A 15,586-nucleotide genomic window follows, 5' to 3' on the forward strand; every position below is an offset into this window, starting at 1 on the left:
ATTCTGAGGGGAGGTGGGGAGGAATGAAGTATGTATCAGACCTCCCTCCAGGCCTGGGAAGACCTGCAGGAATCCACCCAAAGGACCTGAATTCATGGTATTATGAGGGAAAGGTGCTGCCCCTTCAGAACAAAAAAATTCTATGGCAGAATGGGATGTTTCCAAGTAGGTAGGAGGCGGGTGAGATGCCTGTGAGATGCAGAGTCCCTGACCGCAAGCCCCAATCACCCAGGATCACGATGGATCATACAGCACACCGGCTGCATTCAGGAGTTGGATACAGCTGGCAGAGGACATGACCATGGCTTTTTTTTTATTCCTGAATGGGAAGGAGGGTGGCCGAGAGCGCTGGGGTGACCTTTGCTTTAAAACACAGCTGAAGGCTGAGCCCCCCTGCTCACGCCTATAATCCTAGCACTCTGGGAGGCCCAAGTGGGAGGATTGCCTGAGCAAGAGCGAGATCCCGTCTCTACTAAAAATAGAAAGAAATTAGCCGGGTAACTAAAAATAGAAAAAACTAGCCGGGCGTGGTGGCTCAGGCCTGTAGCCCCAGCTACCCGGGAGGCTGAGGCAGGAGGCTCACTGGAGCCCAGGAGTTTGAGGTTGCTGTGAGCTAGGTTGATGCCACGGCACTCTAGCTAGGGCAACAGAGTGAGACTCTGGCTCAAAAATAATAATAAAAGTAGAATAAAATAAAATGCAGCTGAAGACCAAAGGTCCCCTAGGCTGGCTTTCCCCGTCCCAGGACTCAGAGTATCCATGTGTACGTCCTGGGGCCAGGCACCCGGTGGGTAAGACCCCTTGGGCCCTGACGGCGAACACTGCCCACCCGAGGTTCCAGAGGAGAGCTGAGGGGCTGCAGGGTCCGCCCCTAGTGGCCTGGGGCTGAACTCAGCAGGTCGCTCATGTCCGCCCTTTGCCAGCCTTGCGTTCTCCCCGGGCGTTGCTAGGCGTCCGGGACCGCCTCCTCGCTTCTCAGAACTGGCTGTCCCCGCCGATCGCCAGGGGGAGCCCGCTCCCCCGCGGGTTCACTGCTAGCTCAGAGATCCCGGGCGGCGGCGGCCGGCGCCCACTTCAGCAAGCTAGCTGCCGCCGCCGCTGTCGTCGCCATGGACACGAGGGCGCTCCCCCCACCATTGGAGAAGCGTTCTGGGGGCGGAGCCTTGCCGGAACCACACCCACTTGGGCGCCAGCCGAGGCCATCTTGGGCGGGGCCGACGGCGCTCGCCCTACGGAGTCGGCGGTATAAGTGCGGGGCACCTTGCGCCCTGGAGGCCGGCTTCTTCCGGTGCATCATGGGACTTGTAGTCCTACCGCTTCGAAGCCAGTTCTCACCACCTTCAGCCACCCCCATACTTCCCTGAACCCTCGGGCCAAGGAATTTGGCCAAGCCTAGCTTCTGGATAAATAACTGTTTGCCTTTCCTCACTTTTTTAGTAACCGTGCCGTGAACACAGTCCTGCACTCGAGAGGGACAGCGGTGATAAGACCACATGCCTTCCAAGGTTGCCCCCTTAGTGGGCTGAGACTGCTCCATTAACTAGGGAACAACAAAAGCGCTTTATCTCAGTGCTCCTTCACTGTCGCCTCCTCTTCCCGACATCATCATTGTCAGACTTCTGCTCGCCACCTCCACGCAACTCAGTACAACTTGTCACTCTAAAATTATCCCGTGTGGCTAAATCCAGAGGACACAAGCTTTTTCGATCCTTTAAAAAGATACGGACATTTTCTAATTCACAGACTTCTTGATCTTTCTTCAGCATATGATAGTCTATGAAATGCTCCTCCTGGAAACGCTCTGGAGTCCCTTGATTTCCAGGACACTCATTGTTCTCATCGTGTCGACAGATATTGGTGTTCCAGGCACTGTTTTCGGACCTGAACTATCATTTCTTGCCTAAATCGCCACCATTCAGCAACTTCTTAATTGGATTCTCTGATTGTATTATTCACTCCATCCACCCTCCCCACTGAAGCTTGAGTGCTCTTCCTTAAAATTCAAATCTGCTGCTCTGCAATTTAGTATTCTTACAGGTTTCCCATTAGGTCAAGTCCAAACTCCCTTAGCATATGAGGCCCTGCATCTAGAGGCAAACCAAGAGGTAGGAGGCCCTTGGCTGGGTCAGCACTTCCTTCTAATATGTTCAAAGCCTAGGCCTCTGAGTACAAGGGTCCCTACGTGTCCCATACTCAAGCTTAGAAAAAGCTTGAGTCCAAATCCCCTTCTTGAAGCATGTAAATGGCTGAGAGGTACCATCATAAAGAAAATCCACTTGACTTTTTCTCTCCTTTTTACGGAAAAACTTTTGGGCCAGGGAAGGCTTTCCTCTAAATGTTAGTCATAGGGAGAAACTGGGAAAATCCTGGTATCTGACTCATCACCTTGGACACCATTTTTCTGTAATGGTCATCTGAACTTCCTTCAGAGAGCAAGTCAGTGAAATAAAGTGTTATTGGTGCTTGTATGTGCAAAAGCTTGCAGAAAGAAGCATTAGGCTAAAATTATTACAATTTCCAAAAACATGAGGGTGGCCAAGAATTTCTGATAGAATGTTAAACCATTTAACTTATAAAATGGGTTATGGCATATAGGCAAGGTGGCTCACATCTCTAATCCCAGCACATTGGGAGGCTGGGGCAGGAGGATCTTTTGAACCCAGGAGTTCGAGACCAGCCAGGACAACACAGCGAGCAGGACCTCATCTCTAAAAAAATAAATTAAAAATATTAGCTGGGCATGGTAGTGTACGTCTGTAGTCCTAGCTACTCCCCAGGCTGAGGTGGGAGAATTGCTTGAGTCCAGGAGTTCAGGGTTATAGTGAGCTAGGATCACCACCACTGTACTCCAGCAGGGGTGACAGAGAGAGACCCTTTCTATAAAAAATATATAAATAAACAAAAAAGGGTTATGGGCGCATATTCTGCTTTATCCCAATGAGACCTGGTAATGTCTTCTGGGATATAAAATCTTTGACTAGAACTCTAAAGTTTCATACAGGCCTGGGCATAGGCAGCCAACTAAGGGAGAGCCAAGGCCCACATTTTGGGAGACTGAGGAGGCAACACCTTTGCTGGGAAAGCCTGCTCAGCCAGCAGCTGGCACCCACCTCTGTGAACCCCCTTTGATCCCCACCCTATGAGCAGGGACTCGTGTTCCCTCAGGATGTTTGGGGCAGCAGTGGTGGCAATGATCATCTCTGTTGACAGCTAGACCCAAGATTTCTTTTACTTCTGTATAACAATCAAGAGAGCACAAAGGAAAATAGGACTTAACAAACAAGTACTCTTTTTTTTTTTGAGAGAGAGTCTCACTCTGTTGCCCCAGGCTAGAATGCCAGGGTATCAGCCTAGCTCACAGCAACCTCTCACTCCTGGGCTCAAGCGATCCTTCTGCCTCAGCCTCCTGAGTAGCTGGGACTACAGGCATGTGCCACCATGCCCGGCTAATTTTTTCTATATATTTTTAGTTGTCTAGCTAATTTCTATTTTTAGTAGAGACAGGGTCTTGCTCTTGCTCATGCTGGTCTCAAACTCCTGAGCTCAAACAATCCACCTGCCTCTGCCTCCCAGTGTGCTAGGATTACAGGCATGAGCCACCATGCCCAGCCCCCAAACTAGTACTCTGTTATTTTTATTTATTTATTCATTTATTTATTGAGACAGAGTCTCACTTTGTTGCCCAGGCTAGAGTGAGTGCCATGGTGTCAGCCTAGCTCACAGCAACCTCAAACTCCTGGGCTCAAGCAATCCTACTGCCTCAGACTCCTGAGTAGCTGGGACTACAGGCATGCGCCACCATGCCTGGCTAATTTTTTCTATATATATTAGTTGGCCAATTAATTTCTTTCTATTTATAGTAGAGACGGGGTCTGGCTCTTGCTCAGGCTGGTTTCAAACTCCTGACTTTGAGCGATCTGCCGACCTCGGCCTCCCAGAGTGCTAGGATTACAGGTGTGGTGAGCCACCATGCCCAGCCAACAAGTACTCTTAGAACAGTATCTATTGACTGGTTCTTCTGGAACCACTATGGAAATCTCTGGTGTAACCGGCCAGAACAAAACAGTGAAATAAAAAAAAAAAAAAGTTCCCAGAGTGACTCAGATGCAGGTGGAGGAGCAAGGCTAGATTTGGCGAGAAGCCTACCTACAGCAAGGGGAGCCTGTGAACTCGTCAGGAAGCTGATGACTGGAGAGGCAGTCACAAGTACGCATTGTCCCAGCTCGGCTTCTGGGGTCTGCCTGTGCTGTGGTCCTGACTCCAGCTGTCTGACCGTGGTCAAGGTACTAAATCTGTCGGCCTCCACCTCTTCATTTGTTAAATGGGGGTAGTAAGAGGACCTGCACCTGGAAAGTTGTGAGGACACCTTGTTTTCACACGAGAGGACGTATGTGAAGAACATTCAACTCAGTGTTGGGGGCTGGAGGAAAGTTCAAGGTGGCCAGGGAGGTGAGAAGTAGGGCGTTTGGATGGAGCAGGGTTGAACATAAGGAAGGGATGCAGACATAAAAATCAGTGCTGGGCAAAGGGAGAAAAAGCAGGGAGGCTGAGAACAGGGAAAGTGGTAACTCAGTGCTAGAGGCACAGGAACTATCACTTTGCTAACATTTGATCCCAAAGGAAAAGTCCGCATTGAAAGTCAGGAGTGTGTAACTCTTGCACACACTCCTTTTTTTTTTTTTTTCCTGAGACAGTCTCACTCTGTTGCCTGGGCTAGAGTGTCATGGCGTCAGCCTAGCTCAAAGCAACCTCAAACTCCTGGGCTCAAGCGATCCTTCTGGCTCAGCCTCCCAAGTAGCTGGGACTATAGGCATGCGCCACCATGCCCAGCCCCCAAACAAGTACTCTTTTATTTTTATTTATTATTTTTTCTAATTTTTGCTATATATATTTTTAGTTGTCTAGCTAATTTTTATTTTTATTTTTTTTAGTAGAGACGAGGTCTTGCTCTTGCTCAGGCTGGTCTCCAACTCCTGAGCTCAAACGATCTGCCCACCTCGGCCTCACGCCACTCTGGGCCTACATTCCTTTTTTTTTTTTTTTTTTTAACTTTCCTGGGCCTTGTTTAGGAAGAAAGGTGAGAAGCAGCAGATATATCCATGAAGGCTCATTCATTTGATTTATTCCAAGGTTTCTCCCCTTTAAAGAGACCATTTATTTATTTCCTTATCCTTCCCCTTAGGCTGAGATAGGTGAGGAGGTAGTCATGAAAATAAATGCCCTAATAACCCTGATGAATAGCCGTCTGGAAAGGGACACATCAGTTAGAAGATAAATATATGCAGGGTTACTGCTCTTCCTGGGGCATCAGGGCCATGAGTGCTGCCTGAACCTCTTCTGCCTGGGCTGGGGGCAGCAGACAATTCTGAACGAGGGCCACAGCAGCCTCCTCTGTCAGGCTGCCGAAGTCCTGGGACGTCTTGACCGGGAGGTGCCCTGCCAGCTCACAGAGGGCAACGTTGAAGGCCTCACCTTCCTTCATCCCAAAGCTGGACTTCCGAGCCCAAAGAATTACTCTGACCCCTGTGAGGACTGAGGAAGGTGCTGTCTTTCCAGGTGGGGCTCCCCGGGTCACAAACAAGTTATGTGCAATCTCGTGGTCAGTGAGATAGTCAGTGGCCCGACATACCTTGCTTACCAAGGCGTCCAAGTCAGGCCCCGGGCCACTGGTGTAAAAGAGGAAGCCGGGAGCTGGGAGGGCCCGGACTAGATGCAAATGCCCCTCAGGGTCCAGGGGCTCGCTTGGCGCCCCCTCCACAGGCAGCCTGTGGGCCAGGTAATAGCCATGCAGGTGGAGGTGGTTCACAGAGGCTAAGCCGCCCAGGCTGTTGAAGCCCACACGGAAGCCGGGGTGCGAGCTCAGCAGCACCGCCTCAACCCCGGCCCGCAGCACACCGGGCAGCAGGCGCTGGGGGAGCCCGCGGGCAGGCTCAGGCACCAGCAGCACGTGGCCGCGTTCCAGGGGGCTGACATTGATCACCACAAGGATGTCCTCCTGCTGGAGAGACCCAGGGAGATCGGGCTCCCGGTGCAAACGGAAGAGGACTTCTCCTGGCTGGATCTTGTTGAAGTTAAACTGTTCAGGGTCAAATGCCTGCCTCACGCTCTTGATGTTCTGGGGGCGCCTCCTCTGCACGCCACGCTCCACGTTCAGCTGAGCCACAAACCCCACGGCACCAGGGAGGGTGCGGGTCTGCAGGTCCCCTAGGCGGTAGCGGAACAGCCCCAGCTCTACGCGCTGCCTCCAGGCAGAGCAGAGTGCAGAGTCAAAGCGAGACAGCGGCAGAGTGTCCAGGATGCCGGGTGCTTTCCCCGGCCACTGAATCCCTTCCACCACGAGATCCTTCTGCCCATAGACAAAGTCAGGAATGCCTTGCGCTTCCCAGTCCTTGCTGTTTGGAGGAAGCAAATAGGAAGTTTCATTCGAATGTTGTGGAAGAGCCATGCAGCTGACCTTAAACAATTATAAGAGATAAAAAACACATGATAGTAACCTGCTTCCACAGAGTTTTATTTTCAAATAACCCTTTACTTTTTGTATATATGCCTTTGGTAAAAATATTTATGAAACACAGAATTCCGTATGTTTTTGCTGAATTAAAAATATTTATCAGCTATTTTTTTTTCTTTGTAAAATTTATAAATACTGGTTGAGTAAACTTTTTTTTTTGAGAGTCTCACTTTGTTCCCCAGTCTAGAGTGAGTGCCGTGGCGTCAGCCTAGCTCACAGTAACCTCAAACTCTTGGGCTCAAGCAATCCTGCTGCCTCAGCCTCCCGAGTAGCTGGGACTACAGGCATGCGCCACCATGCCCGGCTAATTTTTTCTGTATATATTAGTTGGCTAATTAATTTCTTTCTATTTATAGTAGAGATGGGGTCTTGCTCTTGCTCAGGCTGGTTTCGAACTCCCGACCTCGAGCAATCAATCCGCCTCAGCCTCCCAGAGTGCTAGGATTACAGGCGTGAGCCACCGCGCCCGGCCTCACATCACATGTTTTTATTTTCCTTTAAAATAAAAGGAAAATAAAAACACATTAGACCTTTTATAAATATTTTTTCTTCCAAATGAAGGGGTGGGGGATTGTGAGGAGGGATGTTCAGTTGACTTGTTTGTTTTTGTTGAGACACAGTCTTACTCTGTCACCTTAGGTAAAGTGCAGTGGTGTCATTGTAGCTCATGCAACATCCAACTCCTGGGCTCTAAGCGATTCTCTTGCCTCAGCCTCTAAGGTAGTTAGGAATACATGGTTGGGCTGCCATACCTGGCCAAATTTTTGTATTTTTAGTAGACACGGGGTCTAAATCTTTCTCGGGCTGGTCTTGAACTCCTGGCCTCAAGCAATCCTCCTGTTTGGCCTCCCAAAGTGCTCGGATTACAGGTGTGAGGTACTGCACCTGGCCTTAAAAATTTTTTTGAAGTGAATCTCATAAAGGACTTCAGAATCTCAAAAAGGACTTAGGTAAATAGCAAATTCAACAATTTGCTATTTACCTGAGCTATATGTAAGACAGTATTCACTTACTCTCGCATTCATTCATTCAGGGTCAGTGCCCACCTCATGCCCATCCTGATGTTCTGGGGACACCTCTTCTGTATACCCTGCTCCATATTCAGCTGAGCTACAAAACCCAAGGATTTCTGAAGTAACTACTGTGTACAAGGCAATGAGGACATAATGGCAATGAAGGCCAACAAGGACCCTATCCTTATGGAAGTTACATTCTTGTGGTAGAGTCAGACCGTAAACAAGAACAAATAGGTTGGCCGGGCGCGGTGGCTCATGCCTGTAATCCTAGCACTCTGGGAGGCTGAGGCGGGCGGATCGCTCGAGGTCAGGAGTTCGAAACCAGCCTGAGCAAGAGTGAGACCCCGTCTCTACTATAAATAGACAGAAATTAATTGGCCAACTAATATACATAGAAAAAATTAGCTGGGCATGGTGGCGCCTGCCTGCAGTCCCAGCTACTCGGGAGGCTGAGGCACGAGGGTCGCTTGAGCCCAGGAGTGTGAGGTTGCTGTGAGCTAGGCTGACGCCATGGCACTCACTCTAGCCTGGGCAACAAAGCGAGACTCTGTCTCAAAAAGAAAAATAAAACAAAAAAAAAAAACAGGTTAAGGGCTGAGGGTGATAGCGCTCTGTGGGAAATAACCAAGTGATACAATACGGGGTCAATAAAAGGTAGCATCCACGTATACTACTTTAATAACAGGGTCAGGCAGGGCTCTCTGAGATGACAGCTGAGCTATGACATGAAGAAGGAGAAGAATGCAGCAATGGAGAGCTGAGAAAGTGTATTCCAGGCAGAGAGAACTGCAAGTCCAAGGCCCTGGGTCATACAGGTGCTTTGCCTGTTCAAGGAAAGGAGGTCAGTGTTGCTAGAGCACAGGAGACAAGGGGGGGTGATCCAAGACCAGGCTGGAGAGGAAGACAGGGGCCAGGTGGGCTGCAGGCCCTCAGTCATCATGGTCATGAGCTTGGATTTTATTCCAAATGGAATAAGACATCATTGGCAGGTTCTAAGCAGAAGAATCATCTACTATTTTATAAACCTTTTCCTAACTGCTGTGTGGAAAATGGGTTGTGGGAAGCAAAGGGGAAGCAGAGAGACCATTCAGGCGTCCATTCTGGTGGCCAAGTAAGAGAGATGGGGATGACTGAGTGGCAGAAATGGCAATAGAGGTAGAGAGGAGCAGGGGATTTAGGTCACATTTTGGAGGCCAAGCCAACAGGGCCTGCTGACGTGTTGGCTACGGGCATTAAAGGAAAGAGAACTGGGAATGCTTGGCTCCAGGAACTGGGTAGATTGTGGCGGTGTTTACGGAGATGGGGAAGCTGGGGAGGAGGGTTTGGAATAGGTTGACTAGAAGAGGGAATCAAGAGTTCAATTTTGCTTATTGACTTTGAGATACAGCTGAGCATCCAAGAAGAGAAGTGGTATAGGAAGCTGGAAAGTTAGGCCTGAGGTCCAGGATGAAGTCTGGGTTAGATACTATGTGCAAGTCAACAGTAACATTTAAAGCCAGGGGCCAGGACCAAGGGCTCAGGACCAAGATGACACCAAAATGTTGAAAATATGAGTAAAGATAAGCCAGGCGTGGTGGCTCATGCCTGTAATCCTAGTACTCTGGTAGGCCAAGGCATGAGGATCTCTTGAGGTCAGGAGTTTGAGACCACCCTGAGCAAGAGCAAGAACCCATCACTACTAAAAATAGAAAAAAATTAACCAAGCATGGTGGCATGAGCCTGTAGTTCCAGCTACTCAGGAGGCTGAGGCAGGAGGATCACTTGAGCCCAGGAGTTGGAGGTTGCTGTGAGCTATGTTGATGCCACTGCACTCTAGCCAGGGGTGACAGAAGGAGACTCTGCCTCAAAAAAACAAAACAAACAAAAAATAAAATGAATCCATAAATCCACGAGTTGGTACATTGACAAAAATGTTACCAATAAAAAAACCTTTCAAGAATTTATTAAAGAAGCAAAACAAAATAATTTTACAAGCAGTACTAGAAGTTTTTTTTGTTTGTTTTTTTTTTGAGACAGAGTCTCACTCTGTTGCCCAGGCTAGAGTGCCATGGCGTCAGCCTAGCTCACAGCAGCCTCAAACTCCTGGGCTCAAGCAATCCTCCTGCCTAGGCCTCCTGAGTAGTTGGGACTACAGGCATGTGCCACCATGCCCAGTTAATTTTTTCTATATATTTTTAGTTGGCTAATTAATTTCTTTCTATTTTTACTAGAGACGGGGCCTTGCTCTTGCACAGGCTGGTTTCAAACTCCTCACCTTGAGTGATCCTCCCACCTCAGCCTCCTGGAGTGCTAGGATTACAGGCGTGAGCCACCGTACCCAGTCTAGAAGATATTTTTAAAAGTATATTTGCAACTCAGTTTTATCACTGTATCAAGAGTTGATCAGGTACAGGAAGGACAAGATGCTACGGTTCAGCAGGAACTACTAGATGATTCAGACCATCTATTTAATACTTTACAATGAGAAACCTGCCAAATGTCATAAAATGTTCTTGTTGGTAAGTCAGTATAGACCCGCCTCTATACAAAATCTCCCAGGAAGCAAAATGAAAATCATAAAGTTGTTCAGTGAAGAAGGGTTCAGAGCCAAGTGAGGTGGCTGGGAGATGTAGATGACTGCTGGTTACCAAGGCAGAAAGCCAATTCCCCTATCTTCATTATGAAGAGATACTGATTACCATACAGTCCAGGTATTGAGCTTGGCTAGCCAGCACTTCCTCTCCTCAGTCTAATACTGGAGACATAGTGACAGCCTGCTTTGCCTACCCTTTTGCTAACAGAAGACCAACCCCTTCTTTGCCAGAAAGAGCCTACTGTCAAGAGAAAAATGATCAGGATGCGATGGGCCTACACCCCAGTTGCCTTAACTGTTTTTGTGTAGCATAGCTCTGCAGCCTCCACTTCATGGAGCAGACTATTTCTACAGTGGTGGAACCCATATGTTAATACAGTGACTTTTACTAGATATATGCTGTCAAGGAGAGGCGCTGGGTACTCTTAGAGTGCAAAGTAGATTCCTAATCTAGTCTAAGGAGTAGGAAAGCCTTCCCTGAGGATAAGATGGAAGAGGAACGGAGAGCCCATAGTGGCCCAAACACAGAGAGCCAACAGGAGAGGGCAGAGAGAGAAGGAAGTCCAATCAGAGTGCCAGGATTTGGGTTTTAAAGGATTTAATGGTTTTAAACTGAGACTGACATACTCAGATTTAGACTTTACAAAGATCAGCAAATAGAATGAATTGGAAGGACTAATAATTAATCCCACTTCCACTTCCTCCTCCTCCAAATAGCTTGAAATCCTCACCTTTTGGAGTAGTATAGGTTCATTTATTCATCATGCATCAGATAAATATTTATTGAGAGCCTACTATGTGCCACGCATCGTCCTACAGGTTAAGAGGGGACAAGAGCAAATAGGTCAGCCTTGGTCCCTACAGCCTGGAGCACGCAGTTTGGAGATGCGGTGGGGTAAAAGGTCACCTGGAATGGTGAAAACAGCAGTGGGTAGTCTTGAAAAGTGTTTTGGACTGGACAGACTGCTTTCTAAATGCCTGAGCCCGGACAAGTCACTAAAACCTCTGGACTTATGTATTTCCACCTTTGTAAAATAGGAACCTACCTTGCCGGGACGGTTGCAAGAATCGAAGATAACTATGCACAGCGCTTGACATCCAGCGGGTCCTCAGCAAACGGCTTAAGGAGGCAGCAAGGTTACAGTTACTTCTGGAGGAGGTGGCATGGGGGCTGCAAAATGTGCGGCGAGTGCCGGGTGATAATGTCTAGCAAAGCCCCCGCTAGGCAGAGGGGCAGCCGACCGCCCCCAGCCGCTCAGCGAGTCTCGAGTTTTCCCAGAAACCCTGGCATCAGGGACTTCCCAGAAGCTCCTTACTGGACCCCGCCCAGGGCTGTCGCCGCCACCACCTACTGCAAGCGAAGCGGATGCACCGCGCGACTTTCCCGCAGCCACTACCGGGGCCATAGCGAGGTCACGACGGCTCGAGCGCATGCGCAGCCTGCACGCACGCACGCGGCGTGGCCCGCCCCGCCCACCCCGAGGCGGGGCCGTGAGGCCTGGGCTCCGCCCCGGAGCGTCCGGCCCCGCCCCGGGCCCCGCCTCCGGCTCCTTGGGACCTCCGGGAGCCGGCGAAACCCGCTGAGAGCGCCTGGGCGCTTTAAGGACCGGGCGGGCCCGGGGGCGGCGGCCCCAGGAGCGGTTGCCGCGGGGACGGGGCGGAGACGAGGCCCGAGGGCGGAAGTGGGAAAGTTGCGGGCGTCCCGAGGCGAGTTGGCGGAGCTGTGCGCGCGGCGCGGCGATGGGGGGCTCGGGCAGTCGCCTGTCCAAGGAGCTGCTGGCCGAGTACCAGGTGCGCGGGACGCCGGCCCCCAGGCAGCTCGCGTGCGGGCCTGCGCCCGGAAGCGGGGCCCCGGAGCGGCGGGGGCGGCCGCGGCCCTCACGCGGGCCCCTGAACCCCCTTCTGGCTTTGCTTTCCAGGACTTGACGTTCCTGACCAAGCAGGAGATCCTCCTGTAAGTGCTGCCTCGAGCCCCACCTCCGACCGCGGGACCCCCTAGGGAAGGCTCCCGGGGCGCTGTCCCACGGATGGGCAGTCCGAGCCCGCCGCCGCCGCCGCGAGGGAGGGCAGGGGCTGCCCCGGGTGTGCTGCGGAAGCAGAACCGGAGGCCGGGCCCCAGCTTTGCACCGCGGAGCTTCAGGAAAAGTCGGGCGCTCTTTGACCCCGCGCTTCCCGTGCCCGGGCACCACGGAACTTCCTGCCGCAGTCCGGCTTTGCCCAGGGGCAAAACCGCAGGAGGCTTGGGGAATCTGGCTCCTTCTGCCAACTTTACCTGAGTAATACAGTAACCGTTAACGCTTACTGAGCACTTACCGTGCGCCAGAGACTGTGCTAAGGGGTTGCCTCCGTTCCCTGATTTAATCTTCAGGAGTTGGGTATAAGACAGTGAAACAGGTTTGGAGAACTTGAGCTGGAACCCCGTGGGCCAGCTTTTTGCAGGCTGGGGCACTTGAGTGACGAGAGTCCTGGGCTTCCCTTGGAGAGATAATCTCAGTGGGAAGGAGGTGAGGTCTGAGGAGGAGGACAGTTTAGGGTGGCTGCTCAAGAGAGGTTGGCTTTGAGGAGCAGGAGATGCTTGGAGTGAAAATGAGAATGAGATTTTTGGTTTTGCTCTTTTCTCACTGTTTTACAGGGCCAGCTTCTGGCTCCTTCCCCAACGTTTTCATGCTTCCAGGATCCCTAGAGTCAGTGCCCAGCACATAGCAGGCCCTCAGTAAATACTTATTGCAAGAGTGGACTTCCAGCCTGTACTGGCTGTGACGTACCTCCCTTTGGCTTACTGTTGTTTGATGACTCCAAAGTTCTGTGTATGTGGCTTAGCTCCTTACCCGGTTTATGATGGGTAGTAAGGCAAGGAGTGGTGGTTGGGTGTGGTGGCTCACGCCTGTAATCCTAGCACTCTGGGAGGCCGAGGCGGGCAGATTGCTGGAGGTCAGGAGTTCGAAACCAGCCTGAGCAAGAGTGAGACCCGGCCTCTACTAAAAATAGAAATTAATTGGCCAGCTAAAAAATATATATACAAAAAATTACTCAGGAGGCTGAGGCAGTAGGATCGCTTGAGCCCAGGAGTTTGAGGTTGTTGTGAGCTAGGCTGACGCCACGGCACTCACTCTAGCCTGGGCAACAAAGTGAGACTCTGTCTAAAAAATAAATAAATAAATAAAAATAAAATAAAAAATAAGGCAAGGAGTGGGGATGTGACACGCACAGGGAGACTGACTGCTTGAGAGCGCCACGTTCCCTCTCTGCCAGAGCCCACAAGCGGTTTTGTGAGCTGCTTCCCCAGGAGCATCGGAGTGTGGAGGAGTCACTGCGGGCACAAGTGTCCTTCGAGCAGATCCTCAGTCTTCCAGAGCTCAAGGTGCAAGCCCTACGCCCCCTCCACACACAGCCCTGCTACTGACTTCCTGCTTCTGTCTTTGAGATCATGGGATCACTGGTCCACTTTCTGGTCTTTTTTTCTGTCTAGCCCTAATTTCCTGGGGGCAAGGGCTTTACCAAAATCACCCAGCAGAATTATCTAGAACAGTGCTTCTCAAACTGGGACTTTAGGACATGTTCTTGGAGATTCAAAGAAGTTTTATTTAAGAGAAGTTGAGTTACCTTATTAAGGTTTGAGAAACCCTACTGCGGAGGCTGCTTGCTACCCCATAGGGCTGCTGTGAAAATATCTGCACAAAGGGCCTGGCCCCGTGCCTGTACCACAATAGTTGTTCAATGTTTGTGTTTTAAAATAACCAGCCCATCTTGTTCTCTTTGCTTAGGATGCCTTCTCTTTCCCTCTCTGCCCCCACTCATGTTGTATATAACCTGACTCCCAGGAGGCCCTCCTTGTCCCCTCCCAGCTGAGTCAGTTTGCCTTCCTGTGCCCGCACAGCACTCCATGTTGGCACCAAAGCACTGATCGTTCCCCCCCATAAGCCTGAGCTCCATGGCACTGGCACTGTGACCTGCTTCCTCAAGTGTGTGGCCTGGGCCACGTCCTGCGGTGTTCACAGAAGGTTCTCTCACCTAGGCCAACCCCTTCAAGGAGCGAATCTGCAAGGTCTTCTCCACGTCCCCAACTAGAGACAGTCTGAGCTTCGAGGACTTCCTGGACCTCCTCAGTGTGTTCAGTGACACAGCAACCCCTGACATCAAGTCCCACTATGCCTTCCGCATCTTCGGTAAGGACCGGGAGGAGCCTGTGGAGCGCTGCCCCCTCCTGCAGGGACTTTATGGTGTCCCTGCTCAGGAAATGGCACCATTTGTGGAACCTTGGAGCCCCATCTGGTCACGTTCTTTTTGGCTTCCTGTGTCTGCCCTCTAGACTTTGATGATGACGGCACCTTGAACAGAGAAGACCTGAGCCGGCTGGTGAACCGCCTCACCGGGGAGGGCGAGGACACTCGGCTCAGCGTGTCAGAGATGAAGCAGCTCATCGACAACGTGAGCAGCTGCACCTGGGAGCGGGAGGGAAGGGGTGGGGCTCTGGCCTGAAGCTCTCCCTTTCCCAGATCCTGGAGGAGTCCGACATCGATAGGGACGGGACCATCAATCTCTCCGAGTTCCAGCACGTCATCTCCCGTTCACCGGACTTTGCCAGGTATGACAGTAGTCCCCATGGGCTGTATCTAGGTTTGGGATGTTATTACAGGAAGCAGTAGCAGGGTGGGAGAAAGCCCCAGCTTCCTCTGCATGTCTCAGGTAGCTTTTCTTCCAGAGGGGACTGTCACACATGGGATACAGCCTATTCCAAAGAAGGGGAGGGGGGCATACATTTGGGTTTAGTCCCCACCTTCCTCTTCCAGTAGAAAACCTAACCCACTCTTCCCCTGTTCAGCTCCTTTAAGATTGTCCTGTGACAGCAGCCCCAGTGTGTGTCCCAGGCCCCGTTGTCCAAGAACCTTTCCGCTGCTGAGCTGTGGCCGAGGTCGTGCCTGTGTTGCCAGGGCCGGTCCAGCTGGCCCAGCCTGGAGGTGGCACTGCGCAGACTCGCCCCAGGCAGGGGCAGGCCCTCCATGTCAGGGCCTCTCCCCTTCTGTCAGCCATTGGCATCGCTGTTTGTTTCTACTAATCAATAATAAAGATTTAGAAGTTTTGAACCTGTGTGTGACACTAGAAATGCTGGAATGAGGAAGGACTGGACTTCTAGGAGCCTCAGATCATACGAGGATTAAGTGACATCTAAAGAAGGGGCCAGGTCGGGCGCGGTGGCTCACGCCTGTAATCCTAGCACTCTGGGAGGCCGAGGCGGGCGGATCACTCAAGATCAGGAGTTCAAGACCAGCCCGAGCAAGAGCGAGACCCCGTCTCTACTATAAATAGAAAGAAATTAATTGGCCAACTGATATATATAGAAAAAATTAGCCTGGCATGGTGGAGCATGCCTGTAGTCCCAGCTACTCGGGAGGCTGAGGCAGCAGGATTGCTTGAGGCCAGGAGTTGGAGGTTGCTGTGAGCCAGGCTGACGCTACGGCACTCTAGCCATGGCAACAGAGTGAGACT

At 51.1% G+C, this 15,586-nt stretch overlaps 2 protein-coding genes and 1 long non-coding RNA gene across 6 annotated transcripts; 2 read left to right on the forward strand and 1 right to left on the reverse strand.

Annotated features, from left to right (window-relative positions):
- The first annotated feature begins 2 nt into the window (after window positions 1-2).
- LOC142871897 (uncharacterized) lies at window positions 3-2,019 on the forward strand. The gene is made up of 2 exons (XR_012920074.1): window positions 3-97; window positions 1,438-2,019. It is a non-coding gene; the product is annotated as an uncharacterized LOC142871897 (long non-coding RNA).
- Window positions 2,020-5,094: 3,075 nt separating this feature from the next.
- On the reverse strand, window positions 5,095-11,275 carry GDPGP1 (GDP-D-glucose phosphorylase 1). The gene is made up of 2 exons (XM_020289104.2): window positions 11,146-11,275; window positions 5,095-6,454 (listed from the first exon to the last, which is right to left on the reverse strand). The coding sequence occupies exon 2, from the start codon at window positions 6,443-6,445 to the stop codon at window positions 5,288-5,290; it is 1,158 nt and encodes a 385-aa protein (XP_020144693.2). The 5' UTR covers window positions 6,446-6,454; window positions 11,146-11,275; the 3' UTR covers window positions 5,095-5,287.
- A 2-nt stretch (window positions 11,276-11,277) lies between these two features.
- CIB1 (calcium and integrin binding 1) lies at window positions 11,278-15,183 on the forward strand. Of its 4 annotated transcripts, XM_012763309.2 has the most exons (7): window positions 11,698-11,890; window positions 12,019-12,053; window positions 13,352-13,460; window positions 14,115-14,265; window positions 14,409-14,527; window positions 14,596-14,684; window positions 14,922-15,183. In XM_012763309.2, the coding sequence occupies exons 1-7, from the start codon at window positions 11,840-11,842 to the stop codon at window positions 14,941-14,943; spliced, it is 576 nt and encodes a 191-aa protein (XP_012618763.1). In that variant the 5' UTR covers window positions 11,698-11,839; the 3' UTR covers window positions 14,944-15,183. The 4 variants fall into 4 exon arrangements, with proteins under 4 accessions (XP_075860862.1, XP_075860863.1, XP_012618762.2 ...); XM_076004747.1 differs by lacking the exon at window positions 13,352-13,460 and having other exon boundaries at window positions 11,278-11,890; XM_076004748.1 differs by lacking the exon at window positions 13,352-13,460 and having other exon boundaries at window positions 11,278-11,806.
- The last annotated feature ends 403 nt before the right edge of the window (window positions 15,184-15,586 follow it).

Source organism: Microcebus murinus, chromosome 7, assembly GCF_040939455.1.
Source record: "Microcebus murinus isolate Inina chromosome 7, M.murinus_Inina_mat1.0, whole genome shotgun sequence".
Lineage (NCBI taxonomy): Eukaryota > Metazoa > Chordata > Mammalia > Primates > Cheirogaleidae > Microcebus > Microcebus murinus.